This window comes from Triticum urartu, chromosome 5 (genome assembly GCF_003073215.2).
Source record: "Triticum urartu cultivar G1812 chromosome 5, Tu2.1, whole genome shotgun sequence".
NCBI classification, from domain to species: Eukaryota; Viridiplantae; Streptophyta; class Magnoliopsida; order Poales; family Poaceae; genus Triticum; species Triticum urartu.
In genome coordinates, this window is record NC_053026.1 from 376,350,356 (window position 1) to 376,376,502 (window position 26,147).

Genomic DNA, 26,147 nt, shown 5'->3' on the forward strand with positions numbered 1-26,147 from the left:
CACGCATGTTGATATTGGGTAGGATGTAGTTACGTGGCTACCACTAAAGTTGATATTAGGTACGATTTAGTTACACGCTAAAAACACCGGAGCAACATAGACCATTGGATAGACGCGTTTGAACGGGTGAGATGCGCTAGATCTTCGCAACTCGCTCTTTTTCTAATGGTATATAGAATATAGTAGATATGTATAGCATTTGTTTCGGATTATAAAACATTTTAAATAAATTAAATACATACCAAAATAAGTGAACAAACACGCAAAAATACGTCTATATACATTTGATTCAGAAAAGAAGTAAAACATCTAATAATTCAAAACGGAAGGGTACAGTTGGCACAAAGCTTCCAAAAGTCACACACTCCACAGTCCACACACCCACACAGCTCCAGGGGTGGTTGGTGGAAAACAGCTTGGTCGGCGGATGATCAGGACCAGAGAAAGAAAAGTTCGCCCACACATAAAGCTCGGCCAGCGCGGGAGTCCTTCATCCCGACGGCTATATAACCGGGGTAAAGTTAAACCCCTCGATCGGTTTCGTCCCGAATCCCAGCTCTCCTGATTCTGAACGCCTCCATGCGCATCTGCTCCTCTTCCCCATCTCCCCGCCTCCTCCTCCTCCAGACCTAAGCCATCCTCCCCATGGATTCCCGGAGGCGCCCCGCGGGTTTCCTCACGCAGGCCAACGCGCTCCTCCGCAAGAACCTCTGCCTCCAGGCAATTCTCCTCCCTTGCCTGTTCGCTTTTATCTACTCTGTGCTGTGTTGATAGTTGATACGCCGCTTTGGGTGCGCCCACCACGTGCTTGTGAGTATGCCTGCACGGTTCTCGGAGACGCAATTGGTTCCCGGTGGGTAGAGCGCGGAAAGTTCCGTTGATCCTGTGTGTTTCGAGAATTTCCAGTGGCGCCGCTGAAATTTTGGCACCAGCCGAGTTCGGCATAAATCTGCTGGTCCAGCTTTTCTAGGATTCGACGGCGTTGCAGACTAGTACATGGCAGCATGGAACGCCGCATGTTTCTTAAAACCTTGATGCCCTTTAATAAGATTTCTTGTAGGCATGCACATTCTTATAACGCAGTAATGCAGCATCTGACCCTCTTCATGGCTGACTGCGATGCAGAAACGGAACCTCAAGACAAACATCGGCATCACCATCTTCCCGATCCTCATCTGCGTTCTGCTCCTCGTGCTCCAGAACATCATCAACAATGAGCTCGACAAGCCCAAGTACAACTGCGGTTGTGCCTGCGTCGACACCGACATGTACGGGACCTGCAGGAAGAGGGAGTGTGGCGTCCAATACTCGACGCTGGAGCAGGTCTGGAGCTGCGCGATTCCCAGCCCGCCGCGGTGGCCAGCACTGATTCAGGTTCCCCAGCCTCAGTTCCGGGCTGTCAGAACCGTCTCCCAGCCATTTGATGATTTGCCCGATATGTCATGCCGTGACTCTTTGTCTTGCCCTGCCAGTGTCCTCATCACTGGAAAGGACCGAAGGTTTGCTGAAAGTACGTGCTTCCACAATGCAACTCTATGCATACCAACTGTTCATAATTAAGATCGATGTATCTTACTTGTTGAGTACTTCCCATTTTCCAATTGACAGGTGTTGCAGGAGGTCTGTTTCCTGTTTTCGCTCCCACTCTTAATGTGACAGATTATCTTGATGCTCTCTCCAGGATAGTTGTTGTGAGTTCCTTCTATGCCCAATTAAGCTTTTTCTCTTGTATAAGTTGCATGGCTTCTTTTGTTGTGTTTACGGAAGTACTGGTTGTGTTGATTTGTCTCAGGGTTCAGACACCATTCCAGGGTATACACAATTGGTAGAGCCTGCATTTTCTTCTTCGGATACTTTGTATCTGCTCCAGCCTCAGTGTGTGCCCTACTTGTCGCAGACCATTTCATATAATGCCGGGGGCATACCCCTCCTGCTAAGTAAGTTAAAACTTCCTTCCGTAAGGTATTTAATTTACAGTTTTGTATTGGGAAACTTAAATTAATTTACTGGAAAGTAGCTTAAGTGTAGATATGTGACGTACTGTTTTACACCAAAATTTATCTGCATTTGAAGGAACTCTATTTAGATGTGGACTTTCAATAGTTCAGTCTTTGATGGGTCCTTCTGTTTCCTCGAATACGCAAGTGACCTGCACATCTTTGTATTAGAAAGAAGAAGACCACAGAATGACAAATACAATAACACCCTAGGCTTCAAAATGACCGACAAACATAAAAGAAGATGAGAAAATACAGAAACACCAAAAGGTCCAAACTTTGCAAATGGCAGTTACTGTGGACTAGCAGAACAACCTCGTACAGCTCTAAGTGTTGGGTGACTGCGAGTGCCTTTACATGGATCTTATGTTGGAATATTCATAACTAGTTAAAGTGCATGCCCTTTTTGTGTGGAAAATAACTGAAGCATGCAAATATCTAAAAAAACATACTTCTGTATAAAGATTCTCCTAATTATATATATTATATACTTGACAGTCGGTGTAGCTTCTGTTTAGCGGTGGCAGGGTAAAACATAGTGGTTCAGAATGATGGTCTAGAGTAAAACAAGCGGTATTGTGCAGCCGAGAGAGCAACGGTACCTTTGTAGCGATGTGAGGTAGCAACTGTAGCAATGTGTAAGTTGAAATTGCAGTTTTGTTTGACAATATGTGTGTATTATGTCCCGTAAATAAATACATAGTATTTATTCCATGTTAGTTTTTTTACAACAAACCTTTCTGCATATACAGTTATACACATAACTCAAAATGATGAATATTTTCATAAATGATCTGGGAATATAGCGTTCGCTATAGCACCCACTATCCAATATCCGTTATAGTGAAGCTAATCCACTACAAAGAATACAAACCTGCTATCCGCTATTCAAAACATGGATTATAAATAATTCATAATTCACTTTCACATTTTCTTGTTTGCATTCTGCTTTTAATACAATCAGACAGGAACAAATTGACTAGTTACTATGTTAGAGAAAAACTAATTGTGAATCAGTGGATTTTGTATCTTGGTATGGTTATAATTACTGGTACTGACTACGGAACACTGACTTTTTGTGTAGTCTGTTTGACCAGAATAATTAGACATGTTAATCTTTTGTTTGGATTCTTTTTTAGACCTGCTATTATTGCTGCTCTGACGTCTTTATGAAATGAACCAGATATACAGTGTGTTGAAGGTGTGTTGTTGTGGCGTGAGAGTACATCAGTTATCAATGATGTATTATTAAAGGGTTATATACAAAGAGGAGGAAAAACAAACGAGTTTATTGCAGGTTATCTTCCTATCTTTGTAGCACCAATTTTTTGCCTCTTTGCATTTGTAGCAGGTTTACACAGCAGTGAGATTTTGTTAAACAATTTCGTAATAACTTCTGATAAACTGGCCCTTGAATGCTGCCCGTGTTCTTAATAATTGCTTGAGCTCATCTACCCAAATATGAGAATGAAATCTCATTAGCAACACTTATTTTGCATCCATGTATAGTTTATAGTTGTGTTCTTCTTTGCAGGTTATGACTTCTTGAGCTCAACGGAGTATGGCCTCGGTATAAACGTGTGGTACAACTCTACCTATGGCGGTAAAACCGCATTTTCATTTATCGCAGCATTACGAGTTCCACGCTTGGTGAATGCTGTATGTGCTCTGTTTCCCATTAATTCATCTCTGAGTATTTCCAATTTATTGTGGAACATGGCAACTTTTCTTACATCGTGTTCGTTTCCTACAGGTATCCAACGCATATCTCAAATATATCCGAGGACCTGGGATGGAAGTGTTATTGGAATATGTAAAAGATATGCCCAAAGTTGGAACAAGTTATAGGTTCGACCTCTCTTCTCTTATCAGTCCGCTATTCTTCACATGGATCGTTGAACTGCTTTTCCCAGTGAGTATGATGAGATGTAACATTCCTTAAGTGCACTCAAAAGGGCTGGGCGTATTACAGAGTCAGTAGAGCTTGGAAATTAACTCTCCTTTCCAGGTTATGTTGACGTATCTGGTGTATGAAAAGCAACAAAAGTTAAAAATTATGATGAAGATGCAAGGTCTGAAGGACGGACCTTACTGGATGATATCTTATGGTTATTTCTTCATTCTATCGGTTGTGTATATGACATTTTTTGTGATTTTTGGATCCTTGATAGGTAATGAGTTTTCACAATTTATTTACGAGTATTCTTGAAAGAACCAATTTTACTCATGAAGCTGCTTTTGTGGGAAAAATATATATGTATTCCAAATTGACCTTATTTTGTGCAGGTCTCAATTTCTTCAGAGTCAATAGCTATGGCATACAGATTGTTTTTTTCTTTGTCTATATAAATTTACAGATTGCTTTTGCCTTTTTTGTGGCATCTTTCTTTTCATCTGTCAAGATAGCCACAGGTCAGTGACTTAAACCTGTAATATCGAAGTCTAAATTTTCTTCTTGGAATTGACAAATTTCGTCTACCCCCCTGCTGCAGTGATTGGTTACATCTATGTATTTGGCTCTGGCTTACTAGGGGCCTTTCTTTTCCGCTTTTTTATTGAGGACATAAATTTTCCCCGTAAGTTGCTGGCCTAGCCAATCTGCAATTCGATTTATATGTTATATGGCCATATGAGTAACAAGGTTCATATTGTCTACTCAGGTGGTTGGATATTAGTTATGGAGATTGTCCCAGGATTTTCGCTCTATCGAGGACTGTATGAGCTTGGTCAATATGCATTCTCTGGAAATGCTATGGGAGCCACTGGCATGACGTGGGAAAATTTGAAAGACCCAATCAATGGAATGCGTGATATCTTGATCGTAATGACTGTAGAATGGGCATTGATGCTTGTGTTAGCATTCTATTTGGATCAAGTCTCTTCAATAGGTGGCAGTGTAGGAAACCCCTTACTCTTCTTTAGATGTCTGCAGAAGAAACATGCACCACCATTACAAAGTAGCTTTGTGCAGCAGAATCATAAAGTAGCCGTTGATATGGAGAAAGAAGATGTTGCTCAAGAAGTAGGTTACCTGCCATAGTTTGGCACTTCCATCTTTTTCTACAGCACATTTGTATTAATACTCGTGCTTTGATATCTATTCAGAGACAAGTAGTTGAGCAATTATTGATGGATTCCAATGCAAACCAAGCTATCATCTGTGACAATCTGAGGAAGGTTTATCCTGGAAAGGATGGAAACCCAGACAAGCTGGCTGTGCGAGGATTATCTTTGGCCCTACCAAAAGGCCAATGCTTCGGAATGCTTGGCCCAAATGGAGCTGGGAAAACATCATTCATTAGTATGGTACAGTACTGAAACAGCATGCAGTGGCATTTTTCGTGGAAGTTGCGTAAAGTATTGCCACACACCTTGATTAACTTTGATCTGATCTTTCCTCAGATGGTTGGACTTACTAAACCTACATCTGGTACTGCTTATGCACATGGAATGGATATAAGGATGGATATGGATAACATATATACAAATATGGGCGTGTGCCCACAGCATGAGTATTTATACTGCAACTTATAGCTCATCTGGCCATTAGCTTTCTTTACCACATCACATTGTCTTCTCATGGTAACTGGTCTTGTCTGAAATGCAGCTTACTTTGGGAAACATTGACGGGAAAAGAGCATCTATTCTTCTATGCTAGGTTGAAGAATCTTAAAGGTGCTGCATTAGTGAAGGTACATCTAATCTCTGTAACTTTGTTTTGGTCTAGTACTTGCATTTCATTTTAAGAGAATTCAAACTGCTATCTTCATTCATCAGCCATATTATTCAGCATCTCAATGTATGTACAGTATTATTCTTCAGCATTGCTGGCCCCATTTAAACACATCAACTTTTCTTTCATTATCAGGCTGTTAATGATTCTCTGAAAAGTGTAAATCTGTTTCATGGTGGTGTTGGTGATAAGCAAGTGGGAAAATACAGCGGAGGCATGAAAAGAAGGCTCAGTGTGGCAATATCATTAATCGGAGACCCCAAAGTACTCTTCTTGCTTTTATGTTTCAAGTTTCAACCCTTACTGTAGAAATTTATTTGCAAATTGGTTCTGAAGCTGAAGGAAACATTCCTTAGGTTGTCTACATGGATGAGCCAAGTACAGGACTAGATCCGGCATCAAGAAATAACCTGTGGAACATTGTGAAGGAGGCTAAGAGAAACCGTGCAATTGTTCTTACTAGTAATTATGATTCTTTTCCCTGTCCACTCATGCATCTCCATCATAGACTCTCCTGTCCACCATTTTACTGCATCTGAAAATAACAATGAATATCATCTGTTCAAATGCATCTGACAGCACACTCGATGGAGGAGGCAGAAGTACTTTGTGACCGACTTGGCATATTCGTCGATGGCGAGTTCCAGTGCCTCGGAAACCCTAAAGAGGTACATTATCTTCTTAAACCTTATAAAAATTACTGTAGCAACACTTCTAAAAATATTTATCACTATAATGCCATACAGCTGAAGGCAAGATACGGGGGTGCATACATATTTACTGTGACAACATCTCCAGAACAAGAGCCGGAGATCGAAGAGCTAGTCCATCGTCTATCACCAAGGGCAAACAAGATCTACAGTCTTTCTGGCACTCAAAAGTTTGAGCTGCCGAAGCAGGATGTGAGAATAGCCGATGTCTTTCATGCAGTTGAGAGGGCGAAAAGCAGGCTCAGTATACATGCCTGGGGTCTCGTTGACACTACCTTGGAGGATGTCTTCATCAAGGTTGCCAAGGGATCACCGGTGTTCAATGATGTTGCATAGATTGTAACCTGGAGAGTGTCTTCGTCATGGACGGCCAAGGGACCCCAACCCCAAGCATTCCATGTGACTTCGTAGATAATCTTGTGAGTTCATAGCATGTAGGCTGTGCTAGGGTAAAAAATCATAGCATGTAGTTTTTTTTAAGGGAAAACCTTATTTATCTATGATTTTTTATGTGGTTCAACTTTTCGAGAGAAAGTGCAAAAAGGAAAAAGGAAAAACAGAGACAGATTCTTGACAGTGTTATTGCAGAGCAGAATCGTTGGTTACTTTAGTTTGTCAGATAGATTTATTTCCTGAACACTTTCTGAAAGTGAAATTCCATTTTGCATTTCCGAACACCTTGTTCAATCCCCAAGCAACTTAACATTTTGTATTTATTTATTTCTAAGGTTTTAAATTTGAATCACTCATAGTTTGTAAAATCTTTTGACATGATGTTGATATTTTTTAATATAAATTTGGTCAAACTTTGTTGAGTTTGACTTGACACAAATCTAATACGCGAAGTGAAAAAGGACTAGAGGTAGTATTTTGACGGGATGTGTGAAAATTATATGTATATATTTTTTCTTGGAAGATACTTTTATAATACAACAAACATTGGGATTTATACTTATATTCTAGCTGAAGTTAAAGGTAAAAAAAAGTTGGGTATGTCTAAACGTCATTCCTTTTTAAATCAGGAGAGAGCATTTGTAAAACAAAGCATTTTCATCATATTTTGCTTCATGTATTCTGTAAATATATTAGTACTTTGGTGAGTGTTTGACAAAAAACTACCACAATTGGGGTTTCCGTCCCATAGAACTACCACTTTTTTAAAAGTGGCTGATAACTACCAAAAAATTGGAATCGCGTGACTAAAAACTACCAAGTCGACGAAACGACCGTTTTAGAGCGTTTAAACCCGATTCTGACAGCAGTGGCCCACATGTCAAGTGGACGCCAACGATAATGGCTAACGGCGCTCGCGCGTAGCCGTTAGGGTCGGTCGTCGGTCGCACCTGGTCGGACCAGGACTAAGCTGGCCGACCGGGCCGCTCGTCCCCACCTGCTCCATCACTCTCCCTCGAGCTCTTCTCCTAACCCTAGCCGGCGGCGTTCATGGCAGCGATGGATGCAAACTCCGGCGCTGAATCGCTTGGAGGCATCCCCCCCGACATGGTGGGAGGCGCTGTTGCCGGCTTCTCCGAGGTTGATAAGTGGCTAGGCAGCACAAGCTTCGTGGTTCCACAGCCTTCCCAACCGCAATGACAGCCGTCCCAGATGTCGGTGAGGCCGCCTCCGGTTGTAGTACCGTCGACGAGAAGAAGCGTAGGTCGAGGCCGGCGCAAGCTTCCTCGTCCTGATGGCGGAGCGAGGTATGGCAACTGATTTCTCATAGTGTTTATGTAATTTTAGGTTAATTTTAGAAGCATGGTATATAGGCTAGTTGCACACTTAGATTCAGATTAGAACCATGTTTGTGCACAATGGTTAATTGAAATCTGTTAGGAACCTTAACATTGTGTTGTGTTTTCAGTGAATCCAAACTGTGAGAGAACTGAAAAATAGTTAATTGTCTGAAATCTTAATATTATCCAGGCTGTTTAATTATAACTATCTTAATCTATGTTGCAGTATTGATGACCCAAAGTGGAAAATTTGGTTTCATTTCCTAGCCAGAGAATCTGTGGTTAGAAGAATTTACCAGTCAGACATATCATATATTACTCTGGTTTCTCTTATTGCGTCTGAGGGCTGTGGAGCTGATGATTATATGTACTATGTTGTTGATGAGGAGAAAGGAATAGAAGGTCTAGAGCATGTTGGTTGTGAAGATGATGTGCAGCAGATGTTGATCCAATTAGATAAGGAAAAGATTGTGAACATACGAGTTGTCAGAGCAGATGAGCCTTCTAATGCAGATGAAAATAGAGATAGTTATTTTGCTGAACATTGCATTAACACACAACAAAGTTGCACGAAACTAGTGGATGCAACCAAAGACAAAAAGGATGAGCTTAAGAACAACAATCTTCAGAGAGAAGCTGACCTTAACCATTTTGAAGGTGACACTGATGTGTCTGAATTTCTTTCTGATGAAGATGACAACAATGTGGAATTACATATAGGCTCCTCCTCTGAAGAAGAAGCTGCAATACAAAATAGATCGGTGGTCCAGAAGCTGAAGGCAGTGAGAAATCCTGGTCCAACAAGTAGATCGCACCATGAGGTTGAGAAGAAGGAAAAACCAGATTGGTTTCCTGAAGCAGATGAATTTTGTTTTCCTGGTGATCCTGGAATTAGTGATGAAGAAGCTAAGCTTGAAGGAGCTTTTAAACTACCAAGTGGTAGGAAGAGAAGGTTGAAGAAGATAAAGGAAAGGGTATGGTTCAATGAAAAGCTTCCAGATCCACAAGAACAGCTTTGTAAGGGATTGTGCTTCACCAATGTTTATGTGTTCAGAGATGCACTTAGAGATTTTCACATCAGAACTTTGAGGAATTTCCAGTATCACAGAAATGCCCCTGATAGGATTATTGTTTGGTGCTCAGAGAGAGCACATGGATGTGATTTTTATATCTGTGCCTCTAAGATAGCTCATGAGAAAACTTTCTGCATCAAGAAGTGTGATATGCTGCACACTTGTGGAGCATGTGCAGAGAACACAAAGGTTACTATAAAGTGGTTGTCCAAATCAGTACAACCAGCATTGAGAGAAGACATTAGAGCACCTATGGATGCATTAATAAAAAAGACTAAGACTAAGTTTTTAGTTGATGTTTCAAGAAGTGTGGCATATAGGGCAAGGAGGAAGGTTGTTGATGTGAAGCAAGGTGACCACAAGCAACAATACTTGAGACTGAGGGATTATCTTCAAGTTGTTCTTGACACAAACCCTGGGAGCAGATGTATTGTAACAACATTTGTTGACCCACAAAACCCTGCACCCACTCCTAGATTCAGGTACATGTTCTACTATTTGGCAGCTTCAAAGGAAGGGTTTCTGAATGGTTGCAGACCATTTATAGGTAATTGTTGTTGAATTTACTATTATGAATTTTGGGTCATATTTGGTCTGTAGCTAATGTTTTACTGCATCCAGGGCTTGATGGGTGTTTCATCAAGTTAACCACTGGACAACAAATTCTTGCTGCCACAGGAAGGGATGGCAACAACAACATCTACCCCATAGCTTTTGGTGTGGTTGACAAGGAAGATGGAGACAGTTGGACTTGGCTTTTAACTTAGCTGAGATGCTGCATTGGTAGTGGTAACAAATTTGGAACATACACAATAATATCTGACAAGCAAAAGGTTAGCAAGTAAATCATTGATCATTGTTGCTATAGTATAGTACTTCATAGAACTATTTCAGTGTGTTCATGTGTGACCCTGTTTTCTGAATGTATAGGGGTTACTTAAGGCAATAAATGAGGTGTTCCCTGATTCACCTCAAAGATTCTGTCTTAGGCACATATATGCAAACTTCCAAGTAGTTGGGTATAGAAGCAAAGAACTAAATAAGTGTGTTTGTAAGTGCATCTAGTGCCCCTTAGTGATTTTGGTGTATTGAAGACTTATAGGTTAAGGGACTAATGTGTTTGTGAGTGTGCATAGGTCTATAAGTCTACGAGGAGTTTGATATTTACAGAGAAAGTCGACCCCTAAAAATGAATGTCTTCAACTGAAGCTTTCTGAAGACTTTGAAAATGAAGAAATTGGTGTGACCGTGAAGACTTGATATTCATGCGACGAATATGAAGCTTAAGACTCTTGTTTTTGTAGTTTCGTTTTTCTCTTTCTTGAGTCATAGGAAACAACGTATTGTTAAAGGGGGTCGAGGAAAAACTAAGGAAAAGTTTCCAAGTGATGCTCATCTCAAAATCCTACACCTACCAATCCTTTCGAGTGAAGCCATTGGAAATCTCATACAGTTCAGTCCATTTCTTCAGTGATAGAGACGAAGTTCTTCTGGTCTTTGAGGAATTTGTTCTCACTGAGGAGTTAGGAATTCGCCAGTGCGGATTTCCTACAAGTGAGGAACATGATAGCCATGAGGAATTTGATAGCCAAATTTCCGACCGTAGCTGTGATGTGCGTCAGCTGTCCCAAAATATCTACCCACCTAACGGTCATATCAAAGGGAATTTATGTCTTATCATGTCGGGCTGCTCCCTAGGCTATAAATAGCCACCCCCTACAACCACTAGCTGGTTGGCTGCTTCGTGAGAAACTGACACTTGTCATTGAGAGCATCCCATCCTTCGAGGACTTTGAACGAAAATCATCAAGTGAGGAAAAACCTAAAACCCCAAACCAAACACCAACAAACCCAAAGTTATTGAGCATCACTGAAGAGATTGTTTCTGTGTGGAACCGACGCTTGTTACCTTTGAGGACTGTGCATCCTCCAGACGGTTAGGCTTCATGGTCTAGAGCATCCAAGAAGAAATTGTGGATCGCCGAGTGACCAAGTCTGTGAAGGTTTGGAAGTCACCTGAAGACTTACCACGAGTGATTGGGCGAGGTCTGTGTGACCTTAGCTCAAGGAGAATACGGTGAGGACTGTGTGTCCTCAAGTTTAAATACCCAGCCGCTCCAACCAAACGTGCAACTGTCACAACAGTTGGAACTAGTCTACCAAATCACTGTCTTCACCAAGCTAATTGGTTCTATTTTCTCAACCCTTTCATTTCCTCATTACTATGTTGTTGTTCTTGATCGTTACTGTTTGAAGACTTTGACTGAATACTTTCTCCATTTCCTCAATCCTATTTCTTCAGTCAGTTTGTCTTCAGCCTGCTTAATCCTGTGTTTACGCTTTCTGTACTTTGTGCTTGTTTTCATCATGATGACTGTGCTTCTGTTCTGTTGTGCTTGCATCTGAGTACTTATTCCGCTGCTAGTCGTTCGTGACTTAGGAATTTCCTCAGTGCCGAATTTGTAAAAATCGCCTATTCACCCCCCTCTAGTCGACTTAACGCACTTTCAATTGGTATCAGATGAAGGTACTCCCTTGTTCTGTGTGATTTTGGTTTAACCGCCCGGAGTTTTAGTTATGTCGAATGCAGGTATGATCAAGGTCTCTGCTGGGTGTCCTACCTTCGATGGGACGGACTACCCCTACTGGAATAATAAGATGTGAATGCACCTTGAGGCGATTGACAACGATCTCTGGTACGTTGTGGAAAATGGCATTCCCTCTGTCATTCCTACCATCAACGCTGCTGACGTGAAGAGATTCAAGCAATTTGACTCTCAAGAGAAGAACATCATATGTGGCCATCTGAGCAAAGGGCAGTATGGTAGAGTGAGTGCTTTGGAGACAACAAAGCTTATCTGGGATAGGTTCTCCAAGGTCAATGAAGGAGTCTCAACACAGTGCGGCTCTCGAGTTGACGTTCTTCGCAATCTCTTCAACTGCTTCAAAAGACCCGACAATGAAAATGTTCAGCAAACCTTCGATCGCCTCACTAACATTTCAAATGAGCTTCAAGCACTTGGTTCCACTGACATCACCGAACATGAGGTGGTGAAGAAATTGTTGAGATCGCTTGATTCCTCATTTGACACGCTCGCACTGATGATACAAGAACGTGGAGACTACAAGTCACTTGATCCCACTGGTATCCTCGAGAGGCTAAACACCCATGAGTTCCAACTTGCTGAGAAGAGAGATCTCTATGGACCGAGCTATGGCAGATCACGCACACTAAAGGCCAAGGCAGTATCTGAATCCGAAGGTGAGGATTCTGTCAGCAGCCTTGGTGATCCTGAAGAACTGAGCCAGGAGCTAGCAATGCTCATGAGGAAATTCCAGAAGTTCCAAAGACGTGGTCGCTTTGGCAAATCCTCAAGAAGTGATGACATAAGATCAGATTCCTCATCCTGTGACTACAAGAAGAGACTTTGCCACAAATGCAAGAAACCCGGTCACTACATTCAAGATTGTCCTTAATGGGAAAAGGAATCAAAGAAGAAGAAGTACAAGGACTATAGTTCTGATGATTCAAAGAAGAAGAAGAAATCTTCAAAGTCCTCTTCATCAAAATCCTCGAAGTCTTCATCTCACAAGAAGAGCAGCTCCAAGAAGGCTCGGGCATTCATTGGCAAGGAAATGGACTCTGAGGCTGAACCGGAGGAAGAGGAGGCATCTGATGAGTCAGACTCTGGTGTGGCAAGCCTAGCCCTCGCTACCGCGTTCGTCAGCAAGTCCATTTTCAACTCTAAGGAAAATGACCTCCCCAACACTGCTGATGATGGCGATGATGACTACGCTCCCACCTATTGCTTCATGGCAAAAGGTGCAAAGGTACTCAAATATCCCTCCTCTGAATCAAGTGAGGATGAATCTGATGAAAGCCTCAAGCCTAGCTATTCTAAACTTGCTAAAATTGTTGTGAAACAACAGAAGGCTCTTGAAAAGGTTCAAAATATGCTAGACAAAAGCGATGATATGTTGGGTGAAGAAATGGAACGCACTAAAAATTTGACTGAAAATCTTTAGAGACTTCAGACTAAGTTTTATAATCTTCAGAGTCATCATAACACTCTCTTATCTGATCATGAGAAGCTTTCTTATGAATTTCTTCAAAGAAAGCAAGATCTTGAGCAGCTAAGGGCGAGTTATGAAGATCTTCAGAAGGAACGCGATTCATTACTTGCTCAACAAATCAGTTCTGCTCAGGTTGAATTCGTTCCACCATGTTTGAAGTGCATTGAACGTGAATCTGCTAATTCTTCACCTGAAAGTACAAATGCTTCTATTGCTGCAAATTCTTCAACTATCTCTGCTATCACTAATTCCTCATCTGAGGATGCTGCTAGTATCACTGACCATGCAGGGGCTGAAGGAATTGTATGTGACAGGCATGTACAAAAGCCTCAAAGGGCATCGGGCACTTTGTGATGTGCTTAAAAAGCAAATCCTCATCAGGAACCCTAAGAAAGAGGGTATTGCCTTTGAGAGGAAACTCAATGTTGATGGGACCTACTGGTAACTTGAGCAGTATCCCAAAACCTCATGGGTTGCTGCAAAGGGACCTTCAGTGGATCCATCTACCCTATCTGGCTTTACATGTGAATCTTCATATTCTTCTGGTGATTCATTTGACTCCAACTATAAACTGTTCAAAAATCAGAATGGTGAAGTATTTGCTAGATATGTTGGCACTAACTGCAGGAACAGTCCCCCTATGAGGAAAATCTGGGTTCCCAAAAGGTGCCTTGAAAGTCTTCAGGTGAATGTCATCATGACACCACCTGTGAAGAATAGGAACCCTATATCAAATTCTTCATATGGACCAAAGTCTTCATATGGATCCAAGTCCTCATATGGACCAAATTCCTCACGTGGATCAAATTCCTCATACGGATCCAGATCTTCATATGAACATCATCGTGCTAACACTTCTATTTCACAGGGAAGATCTAAGGGTTATGAATATGTGCATTATTCTTCAAATCATTATGTTCATAAGTCCTTGAAGAATTTCTCTGCTTATTCATATGCTTACTCTAACCCCTTTCATGTGAAATAAAGTGGATTGGCTTCTATGCCACCTTTTTCATATGGAGCTCGCGGAATGATGAACTCTTTGCCACCCCTCCAGATGTGGGCGGTGAAGAAAAAGAACTAATCTCTTATGAAGTGTCAAGTCTCCAGACGAAACTAAACGTCTGAAGAATTTGCTGGAGATCTGAACATGCTTGAAAGGATGCAAGCTAATCATGAAGAAATGAATTTTCATTTCTCACGTCTTCATACTGCTATTTCTGTTCTATCGCTTGATGAAATTGATCTGGTGAAATTGATGTCATATTCTTCACTACTGAAGTATATGAGTTCGTAAGATGCACTAATTCATCTGCAGGATGATCAACCCAAAGCCACTGAGTGGGTCCTCGACAGTGGATGTACAAATCACATGACTGGTGATAGGAACTTATTGATGGACACTGCTTTGTCTCCATCACATCTGAAGCATATCACCTACGCTGACAAAGGCAAAAGCAAGATATTGGGTCTAGGTAAGGTTGTGATTTCAAAGGATCTACACATGGACAAAGTCATGCTTGTCGAGTCCTTAGGTTTCAACCTTATGTCCGTCTCAATGCTTTGTGATCTTGATATGGTTGTTGTCTTTGGCAAGTATCGTTGTGTTGTGATCATGGAAGCTGACAATTCCAAAGTATTCAAAGGCTTTAGGAGAGGAGATCTGTATATTGTTGATTTCTCTACAGGACCACAACCTGCTACATGTCTACTTGCAAAAGCTTCATAAGGCTAGCTATGGCATCGAGGACTTGGTCATGCTGGCATGAGGAACTTGCACACTCTAGCGAAGAAGAAGCATGTCATTGGCATCGAGGGTGTAAAATTCCTCAAGGACCATCTGTGTGGAGCTTGTGAAGCTGGAAAGATGACCAATGCCAAGCATCCCTCAAAGACCATCATGACTACCACTCATCCATTTGAATTGCTTCACATGGATCTCTTTGGCCCTACTCATTATGCCACATTTACTAATGTTGCATCTTTATATGGCTTTGTCATTGTTGATGACTATTCTCGTTACACATGGGTGCATATCATCACTTACAAAACTGAAGTGCAGGAAGTCTTCAAACGATTTTCCTCGAGGGCTTCGACCAACTTTGGTGTGAAGATCAAGCACATCAGAAGTGACAATGGAACCGAGTTCAAGAATACTGGTCTTGATGACTATCTTGATGAACTTGGTATTACTCACGAGTTATCTTCTCCTTATACTCCTCAGCAGAATGGCGTCATGGAGCGCAAAAACAGGACTCTTGTTGAGATGGCCCGCACTATGCTTGATGAATACAAGACGCCTCCTCGCTTCTGGCCTGAGGTAATTGATACTGCGTGCCGCATCATCAACAGGGTATATCTTCACAAATTCTTCAGAAAGACCTCATATGAACTCCTCACTGACAAGAAACCCAATGTAAGTTATTTCAAAGTCTTCGGTGCTAAATGTTGGATTAGAGATCCTCATCACAATTCTAAATTCGCACCGAAAGCACATGAAGGTTTTATGCTTGGTTATGGAAAGGACTCGCACACCTACAGAGTCTTCAACACCTATCACCACAAGGTTGTTGAAACTGTAGATGTGTGGTTCGATGAAACTAACGGCTCGCAAAGAGAGCACCTACCTCCCGTGCTAGATGAAAGACCACCTGAGGAATCCATTAAGTTCAAGGCCACTGAGGATGTCATCCCTACCGAAGAATCTGTTGAAGAAGTTATTCCTGATCGTGAAGAACATCATGCTGGTGCACCTGAGGAAAATGGCTCTGAAGAAAATGCTGAGCCCCCTCAACGTCGTCAACCAACTCATCCTCGCGTTGCTAATGAAGTGCAGATTGAGAGAATCATCAACGGCATCAAAGCACCAGGTCCTCTCACATGCTCAAAAGCTTCACATTTGTCTAAATTTTGTGGGCACTTTGCTTTTGTCTCTATCACAGAGCCCACCAAAGTAGATGAGGCATTTTTGGAACCTGAGTGGATTCAAGCAATGCAAGAGGGATTATATCAGTTCAAGCTCAACAATGTGTGGGAACTTGTCAAGCGACTAGACCCACACAAGCACAATATCATCAGCAGCAAATGGATCTACCGTAACAAGCAAGATGAAAATGGCCTTGTGGTGAGGAATAAGGCATAGCTTGTAGCTCAAGGCTACACACAGGTTGAAGGAATTGATTTCGATGAAACTTTTGCACCTGTTGCTAGACTTGAGGCTATTCACATATTGCTTGCTTACGTTAACTATCGTAATATATCAAATTGATGTGAAAAGTGCATTCCTCAATGGTAAGCTTGAGGAAGAAGTATATGTTCTTTGATACGTCTCCAACGTGTCTATAATTTTTTATTGTTCCATGATATATTATTATATCCTGTTTTGGACATTATTGGGCTTTATTATACACTTCTATATTATTTTTGGGACTAACCTATTAACCGGAGGCCCAGCCCAGAATTGCTGTTTTTTTGCCTATTTTAGGGTTTCGCAGAAAAAGAATATCAAACGGAGTCCAAACGGAATGAAACCTTCGGGAACGTGATTTTTGGAACGAACATGATCCAGAGGACTTGGACCCTACGTCAAGCAATCAACGAGGAAGGCACGAGGTAGGGGGGCGCGCCTACCCCCCCAGGCGCGCCCTCCACCCTCGTGGGGCCCACGTTGCTCCACCGACGTACTCCTTCCTCCTATATATACCTACGTACCCCCCAAACTACCAGATACGGAGCCAAAACCTTAATTTCACCGCCGTAACTTTCTGTATCCACGAGATCCCATCTTGGGGCCTTTTCTGGAGCTCCGCCGGAGGGGGTATCGATCACGGAGGGCTTCTACATCAACACCATAGCCTCTCCGATGAAGTGTGAGTAGTTTACTTCAGACCTATGTGTCCATAGTTATTAGCTAGATGGCTTCTTCTCTCTTTTTGGATCTCAATACAAAGTTCTCCCCCTCTCTTGTGGAGATCTATTCGATGTAATCTTATTTTGTGGTGTGTTTGTTGAGATCGATGAATTGTGGGTTTATGATCAAGTTTATCTATGAACAATATTTGAATCTTCTCTGAATTCTTTTATGTATGATTGGTTATCTTTGCAAGTCTCTTCGAATTATCAGTTTGGTTTGGCCTACTAGATTGATCTTTCTTGCAATGGGAGAAGTGCTTAGCTTTGGGTTCAATCTTGCGGTGTCCTCTCCCAGTGACAGTAGGGGCAACAAGGCACGTATTATATTGTTGCCATCGAGGATAACAAGATGGGGTTTATATCATATTGCATGAGTTTATCCCTCTACATCATGTCATCTTGCTTAAAGCATTACTCTGTTCTCTTGAACTTAATACTCTAGATGCATGCTGGATAGCGGTCGATGTGTGGAGTAATAGTAGTTGATGCAGGCAGGAGTAGGTCTACTTGTTTTGGACGTGATGCCTATATACATGATCATGCCTAGATATTCTCATAACTATGCTCAATTCTGTCAATTGCTCAACAGTAATTTGTTCACCCACCGTAATACTTATGCTCTGGAGAGAAGCCTCTAGTGAAACCTATGGCCCCCGGGTCTATTTTCCATCATATTAATCTTCCAATACTTAGTTATTTCCTTTCCCATTTATTTTACTTGCATCTTTATTTCTCTTTATCATAAAAATACCAAAAAAATTATCTTATCATATCTACCAGATCTCACTCTTGTACGTGACCGTGAAGGGATTGACAACCCCTTTATCGCGTTGGTTGCGAGGAGTTTATTTGTTTGTGTATGGGCGAGGGACTCGTGCGTGGCCTCCTACTGGATTGATACCTTGGTTCTCAAAAACTGAGGGAAATACTTACGCTGCTCTACTGCATCACCCTTTTTCTCTTCAAGGGAAAACCAATGCAGTGCTCAAGAGGTAGCAAGAAGGATTTCTGGCGCCGTTGCCGGGGAGTCTACGCAAAAGTCAACATACCAAGTACCCATCACAAACCCTTATCTCCCGCATTACATTATTTGCCATTTGCCTCTCGTTTTCCTCTCTCCCACTTCACCCTTGCCGTTTTATTCACCCTCTCTCTCTCTCCGTCCTCCCTCTCTTTCTCTATTCGCCTCTTTTTGCTCGTTTCTGGTTTGCTTGTGTGTCGGATTGCTTGCTTGTCACGATGGCTCAAGATAATACCAAATTGTGTGACTACCAATACGAACAACAATGATTTTATTATCACTCCGATTGATCCTCTTACCGATGCTGAATCTTGTGAAATTAATGCTGCTTTGCTGAATCTTGTCATGAAAGATCCGTTTTCCAGCCTTCCTAGTGAAGATGCCGCTACCCATCTAAACAACTTCGTTGATTTGTGTGATATGCAAAAGAAGAAAGATGTGGACAATGATATTGTTAAATTGAAGCTATTTCCTTTTTCGCTTAGAGATCGTGCTAAAGGTTGGTTTTTGTCTTTGCCTAAAAATAGTATTGATTCATGGAATAAGTGCAAAGATGCTTTTATCTCTAAGTATTTTCTTCCCGCTAAGATCATCTCTCTTAGAAACGATATTATGAATTTTAAGAAACTTGATCATGAACATGTTGCACAAGCTTGGGAGAGGATGAAATTAATGATATGTAATTGCCCTACACATGGTTTGAATTTGTGGATGATTATACAAATTTTTTATGCCAGATTGAATTTTGCTTCTAGAAATCTTTTAGATTCGGCCGCGGGAGGCACTTTTATGGAAATCACTTTAGGAGAAGCTACTAAACTCCTAGATAATATTATGGTTAATTATTCTCAATGGCACACCGAAAGATCTAATAATAAGGAAGTGCATGCGATAGAAGAAATTAATGTTTTGAGTGGTAAGATGGATGAACTTATGAAATTATTTGCTAATAAAAGTGTTTCTTCTGATCCTAATGATATGCCTTTGTCTACTTTGATTGAGAATAATAATGAATCTTTGGATGTGAATTTTGTTGGTAGGAATAATTTTGGTAACAACGCTTATAGAGGAAACTTTAATCCTAGGCCGTATCCTACTAATTCCTCTAATAATTATGGTAATTCCTACAACAATTCTTATGGAAATTTTAATAAGATACCCTCTGATTTTGAATCTAATATTAAAGAATTTATTACCTCGCAAAAGAATTTCAATGCTTTGATTCAAGAAAAATTGCTTAAGATTGATGAGTTGGCTAGGAACGTTGATAGAATATCTCTTGATGTTGATTCTTTGAAACTTAGATCTATTCCTCCTAAGCATGATATCAATGAGTCTCTCAAAGCCATGAGAATTTCCTCAAGATGGGAATGGGTCAGGTCGGCCCGCTGGGTCACTGACCCGGCCCGAAATCTCGGGGCCAATGGGCCAGGTGGGTTGGCCTCGAAACATAAAACGGGTCAGCGGAGCCGGCACCGTGTGACCCGATGGACCAGACGAGTTGACCCAGCCGTCTGATTGCGCTGCCCTAGTCCATCTCTGCCGCCGCCCCCCACGGTCTCTGTAGGCCGCTCCCAACGATTTCTGCCGCCGTCGGCCATCTCTGCCGCCCTCGGCCTCCCCCGACCTTCTCTACCGGCCGCCCCCGACCTTCTCTGTCGACCTGCCGCCGCCGCCGGCTGCCCCTGAACATCTCTGCTGGCCTGCTGCCGCCGACGTTCCTCCCGCCTCTCGTTCATCGTCTTGGTCGCCGTCGAGCTCGCTGACCTGCGGTCCCGTCCACCGTCTACCTCGCCATTCCGGTCGCCGTCCTCAACGTCATCATCTCGCAGGTGAGACTCTTGCTGGCTTCCTCCCTGTCCCAGCGCAGCTGCAATGCAAGCACCGATCTTGTTTTGGTTCTTGGTCAGTGTTGTCTGCAATTGTTTCAGTATTGATTCTGCTACTTTCAATCAGTGTACTCTGTAGCCATGGGACCTGTTACTTGCAGTGTTGGTTCTGTAGTAGTCCTACAGTGTTGGTCCCTGTCATTCAGTCAGTGTACATGAACAATTACATGAAGAACTAGATCATATTTGATTGGAAATGTTTTATAGTGGATCATTTTGCCCAGGGCAAGCAACAGATTTGGGGATCATGGTAGTACCTTTGTTTATTTTGCTTGTCAAAGTAGAACAAAAACCATGCCTGGACCGGATTGGTTTGTGATAGTACTATTTATCAAATTTGGAACATGTTATGACTTCTGATAACTAATTCGTAGCAGTTTGTTTGTGTAGTTGTGATCAATAAATGCGCAGAATTTTCTCGCCGATGAGGCGGTTTAGTAGTGTATGGCTCCATTGATGTATGTTCGTGTGTGTGTTCAGATATTATCAGTGCTTTGTAAATTTCTTCCCCCGAATCCTATTAAGTGTTTGGATTCTCAAACCAAATTCTGTTAAGTTCATATACAAAATTTGTTGGTTGTCCTGCACTAGTACAAGTAAATGAAATTTGTGTATTACATATGCTGTTGATTTTGAAAGTTAATGCTCTCTAATGTTCCTATATTTCCCTCTGATCAGAAAAATGGAAGAGGAACAAGGGGACCATGAGGAATACCAAAGTGGTGGTTCATCGTTGATATCCGGTGCGACAATGAGAAGGGCTCAACCACCCCCAGGGGTGTCTCCTTCTTCGATAAACATTTGTAGAGCTTATCATGGTGAGTATTGTTAATCTATCTTTTTCTAGGGATGCAAATTAATGGTCTGCTTTTTAATGAGGGATTTCATATCTACAGTTTGTTCCAGGGAACTATTTGCAAGATGCAGCCCAAACATGTAGATGAATATATAGAGTGCTTTACACACAGAACTAATGCTTTTTGTTTTTGGTTTCCCCAAGTTATACTTGATCTCTAATATATATTTCTTTTTTCTCTCAGATATGAATGTGTAGTTCAGATTCATTTTTTTCATCGCCAAACTATATTAAATATATGCATTTGCTAACTAAAGTAACTTGATTAGAATATGTTGCGGAGTGGATGACGAGTAGTGTATAATGGATATTTAGAAGTGTATTTTCTTGCAAACCTGATCATGAATTGGTTTTCTGGAACACGCCTTTGCTACAAAGAATATTCCTCTGTTCATAAATATATTATTTAGTTTTTTTGAGGGATAAATATACTATTTAGCTAATGTGCACAGAATCACTCTTGTAACATTTCTTTGTAAATACAGATATCGAGGACTGATGCTTGTTGGAGCAATTGATGTTGAACCTGAAGCAGATGGTGAAGCAAAGATATGCCAACTTTCTCTATAACCTACTAGATGTGAAAAGTTTAGCATGTTGAACCTGTAATATTTTGATCTTGTCTGAGTCTGTTGGATTGAGGTCATTAGCTTGACGTTCTTTGAAACTTCTAATCTTTTGATCTTGTTCGAATCTGTTGGATTGAGTTCTTTTGCTTGATGCTCTTGAAACATGTAATCTCATGATCTTGCCATTTTACTAAATGTGAAAAGGTTAGACCTTTCATTTTACTGTATTGTGTACACGTTTGCTGACATATCTAATCTTTTGGGGACTTATTAGTAATTTGGCGAGGCCACAATTGTTGGACTGTGCAAACATTTGGTTCAAAATACCTGTAATCCTCTGGGCTGTGTAAACATTTGCTAAATTCTGGGTCAGCCTCATGTACCCAATGGGCCAATGGGGCCACAAAATTCTGATGAAATGGGCCAGCCCGTGGCCTCACATATTGACCTTGGGGCCACGGGGCCAGGGCCGGGGCCAGGGCCGGGTCGGCCGATTCCCATTTTGAGAATTTCCATTGATGAGTGCAAAGAAAGAACCGCTAGGATGCGTGCTAAGAAAGATTGCTTTATAAAAGCGTGTTCTTCTAGTTTCCATGATAATAAAGATGAAGATCTAAAAGTTATTGATGTGTCCCCTATTAAATCTTTGTTTTGTAATATGAATCTTGATAATGATGGGACTGAATATGATCCACCTTTACCTAGAAGGCGTTCCAAATATTTAGAGTCTTTAGATCTTGATGCTAAAATTGTTAAAAGTGGGATTGAAGAAGTTAAAACTTTAAATATTAATGAACCCACTATTTTGTATTTCAAGGAATTTAATTATGATAATTGCTCTTTGATATATTGTATTTCCTTGTTGCAATCCGTGCTAAATTCTCCTCATGCTTATAGTCAAAATAAAGCCTTTACCAAACATATCGTTGATGCTTTGATGCAATCTTATGAAGAAAAACTTGAGTTGGAAGTTTCTATACCTAGAAAAATTTATGATGAGTGGGAACCTACTATTAAAATTAATATTAAAGATCATGAATGTGATGCTTTGTGTGATTTGGGTGCTAGTGTTTCCACGATTCCAAAGACTTTGTGTGATTTGCTAGGTTTCCGTGATTTTGATGATTGCTCTTTAAACTTGCACCTTACAGATTCCACTATTAAGAAACCTATGGGAAGAATTAATGATGTTCTTATTGTTGCAAATAGGAATTATGTGCCCGTGGATTTTATTGTTCTTGACATAGATTGCAATCCTTCTTGTCCTATTATTCTTGGTAGACCTTTCCTTAGAACGATTGGTGCAATTATTGATATGAAGGAAGGGAATATTAGATTCAATTTCCATCAAGGAAAGGCATGAAACACTTCCCTAGAAAGAAAATTAAATTACCTTATGAATCCATTATGATAGCCACTTATGGATTGCCTTCCAAATATGGCAATACCTAGATCTATCTTCGCTTTTATGCCTAGCTAGGGGCGTTAAACGATAGCGCTTGTTGGGAGGCAACCCAATTTTATTTTTATTCCTTGATTTTTTCTCCTGCTAGTAATAAATAATTTATCTAGACTCTGTTTTGGTTGTGTTTTTTGTGTTTAATTAGTGTTTGTGCCAAGTAGAACCGTTGGGAAGACTTGGGGAAAGTCTTTTTAATGTTGCTGTAAAAAACAGAAACTTTAGCGCTCACGAGAACTGCTGCCATTTTTATTTGGAAAGTGATATTTAGTTAATTATTTTTTCAGATGATTATTAGATGAATTCCTCACGTCCATCAATTTATTTTAGAATTTTTGGGGTTCCAGATCTTGCGTTAGCTACAGATTACTACAGACTTTTCTGTTTTTGACAGATTCTGTTTTTCGTGTGTTGTTTGCTTATTTTGATGAATCTATGGCTAGTAAAATAGTTTATAAACCATAGAGAAGTTGTAATACAGTAGTATTAACACAAATATAAATAAATAATGAGTTCATTACAGTACCTTGAAGTGGTGTTTTGTTTTCTTTCGCTAACGGAGCTCACGAGATTTTCTACTTTAAGTTTTGTGTTGTGAAGTTTTCAAGTTTTGGGTAAAGATTTGATGGATTATGGAACAAGGAGTGGCAAGAGCCTAATCTGGGGGTGACCATGGCACCCCCAATATAATCTAAGGACACCTAAAAGCCAAAGCTTGGGGATGCCCCGGAAGGCATCCCCTCTTTTGTCTACTTCTGTCGGTAACTTTACTTGGAGCTATATTTTTATTTACCACATGATATGTGTTTTGCTTGGAGCATCTTGTATTATTTGAGTCTTTGTTTTTTATTTTTCCACAAACATCATTGCTGCACACACCTTTTTGAGAGAGACACTCATGATTTGGAAATTGTTAGAATACTCTATGTACTTCACTTATATCTTATGAGTTATATAGTTTTTGCTCTAGTGCTTCACTTATATCTTTTAGAGCACGATGGTGGATTTGTTTTATAGAAACTTTTGTTCTCTCATGCTTCACTTAGATTATTTTGAGAGTCCTACAAAACAGCATGGTAATTTGCTTTAATTATGTTAGGCATTCAAGATTAATAATAAAATTTTCTTATGAGTGTGTTGAATACTATGAGAAGTTTGAAACTTGATAATTGTTTTGAGATATGGAGATGGTGATATTAGAGTCGTGCTAGTTGAGTAGTTGTGAATTTGAGAAATGCTTGTGTTGAAGTTTGTAATTCCCGTAGCATGCACGTATGGTGAACCATTATGTTAAGAAGTCGGAGCATGATGTATTTATTGATTGTCCTCCTTATGAGTGGCAGTCGGGGACGAGCGATGATCTTTTCCTACCAATCTACCCCCTAGGAGCATGCGCGTAGTACTTTGCTTCGATAACTAATAGATTTTTGCAATAAGTATGTGAGTTCTTTATGACTAATGTTGAGTCCATGTATTATACGCACTCTCACCCTTCCACCATTGATAGACTCTCTAATACCGCGCACCTTTCACCGGTATCATACACCCACCATATACCTTCCTCAAAACAGCCACCATACCCACCTATTATGGCATTTCCATAGCCATTCCGCGATATATTTCCATGCAACTTTCCACCATTTCGTTTACTATGACACGCTCCATCATTGTCATATTGCTTCGCATGATCATGTAGTTGCCATCTTAGTTGTGGCAAAGCCACCGTTCATAATTCTTTCATATAAGTCACTCATGCATCATTGCTATCCCGGTACACCACCGGAGGCATTCATATAGAGTCATACTTTGTTCTAGTATCGAGTTGTAATCATTGAGTTGTAAATAAATAGAAGTGTGTGAAGGAAATATGCCCTAGAGGCAATAATAAAGTTATTATTTATTTCCTTATATCATGATAAATGTTTATTATTCATGCTAGAATTGTATTAACCGGAAACATAATACATGTGTGAATACATAGACAAACAGAGTGTCACTAGTATGCCTCTACTTGACTAGCTCATTGATCAAAGATGGTTAAGTTTCCTAGCCATTGACATGGGTTGTCATTTGATTAACGGGATCACATCATTAGGAGAATGATGTGATTGACTTGACCCATTCCGTTAGCTTAGCACCCGATCGTTTAGTATGTTGCTATTGCTTTCTTCATGACTTATACATGTTCCTATGACTATGAGATTATGCAACTCCCGTTTACCGGAGGAACACTTTGTGTGCTACCAAACGTCACAACGTAACTGGGTGATTATAAAGGTGCTCTACAGTTGTCTCCGAAGGTACTTGTTGGGTTGGCGTATTTCGAGATTAGGATTTGTCACTCCGATTGTCGGAGAGGTATCTCTGGGCCCTCTTGGTAATGCACATCACTTAAGCCTTGCAAGCATTGCAACTAATGAGTTAGTCGTGGGATGATGTATTACGGAACGAGTAAAGAGACTTGCCGGTAACGAGATTGAACTAGGTATTGAGATACCGACGATCGAATCTCGGGCAAGTAACATACCGATGACAAAGGGAACAACGTATGTTGTTATGCGGTCTGACCGATAAAGTTCTTCGTAGAATATGTGGGAGCCAATATGAGAATCCAGGTTCCGCTATTGGTTATTGACCGGAGACGTGTCTCGGTCATGTCTACATAGTTCTCGAACCCGTAGGGTCCGCACGCTTAACGTTTCGATGACAGTTATATTATGAGTTTATATGTTTTGATGTACCGAAGGTTGTTCGGAGTCCCGGATGTGATCACGGACATGACGAGGAGTCTCGAAATGGTTGAGACATGAATATTGATATATTGGAAGCCTATGTTTGGATATCGGAAGTGTTCCGGGTGAAATCGGGATTTTACCGGAGTACCGGGAGGTTACCGGAACCCCCCGGGAAGTTAATGGGCCATAGTGGGCCTTAGTGGAAGAGAGGAGAGGCGACCAGGGCAAGGGCCGCGTGCCCCTCCCCCCTAGTCCGAATAGGACAAGGAGAGGGGGGCGGCGCCCCCCCTTTTCCTTCTTCTCCTCCACCCCCAAGTCCTAATCCAACTATGAAAAAGGGAGGGAGTCCTACTCCCGGTGGGAGTAGGACTCCTCCTGGCGCGCCC

The 26,147-nt window shown here is 41.1% G+C and overlaps 1 protein-coding gene across 2 annotated transcripts; it reads left to right on the plus strand.

The window, feature by feature from the left end:
- Nucleotides 1–521: 521 nt before the first annotated feature.
- Nucleotides 522–7,045, plus strand: LOC125509132 (ABC transporter A family member 7-like). 2 transcript variants are annotated; one of them, XM_048674021.1, is made up of 18 exons: nt 522–720; nt 1,126–1,510; nt 1,609–1,691; nt 1,793–1,937; nt 3,181–3,294; nt 3,532–3,656; nt 3,751–3,909; nt 4,006–4,168; nt 4,284–4,409; nt 4,490–4,573; nt 4,658–5,019; nt 5,103–5,303; nt 5,400–5,509; nt 5,605–5,689; nt 5,866–5,994; nt 6,087–6,192; nt 6,310–6,398; nt 6,477–7,045. In XM_048674021.1, exons 1-18 carry the CDS (start codon nt 646–648, stop codon nt 6,774–6,776), a joined length of 2,841 nt encoding a protein of 946 aa, XP_048529978.1. In that variant the 5' UTR covers nt 522–645; the 3' UTR covers nt 6,777–7,045. The 2 variants fall into 2 exon arrangements, with proteins under 2 accessions (XP_048529978.1, XP_048529979.1); XM_048674022.1 differs by lacking the exons at nt 522–720; nt 1,126–1,510; nt 1,609–1,691; nt 1,793–1,937 and having other exon boundaries at nt 3,262–3,294; nt 3,751–3,845.
- Nucleotides 7,046–26,147: the final 19,102 nt, after the last annotated feature.

What these genes read in the sequence shown, in the direction of transcription:
- LOC125509132 (XM_048674021.1), top strand. Translation starts at nt 646, where the DNA reads ATGGATTCCCGGAGGCGCCCCGCGGGTTTCCTCACGCAGGCCAACGCG. An exon ending in GATTTTTGGATCCTTGATAG is followed by an intron (nt 4,169 to 4,283) that starts GTAATGAGTTTT and finishes TATTTTGTGCAG; the next exon opens with GTCTCAATTTCTTCAGAGTC. An exon ending in CCGTGCAATTGTTCTTACTA is followed by an intron (nt 6,193 to 6,309) that starts GTAATTATGATT and finishes TGCATCTGACAG; the next exon opens with CACACTCGATGGAGGAGGCA.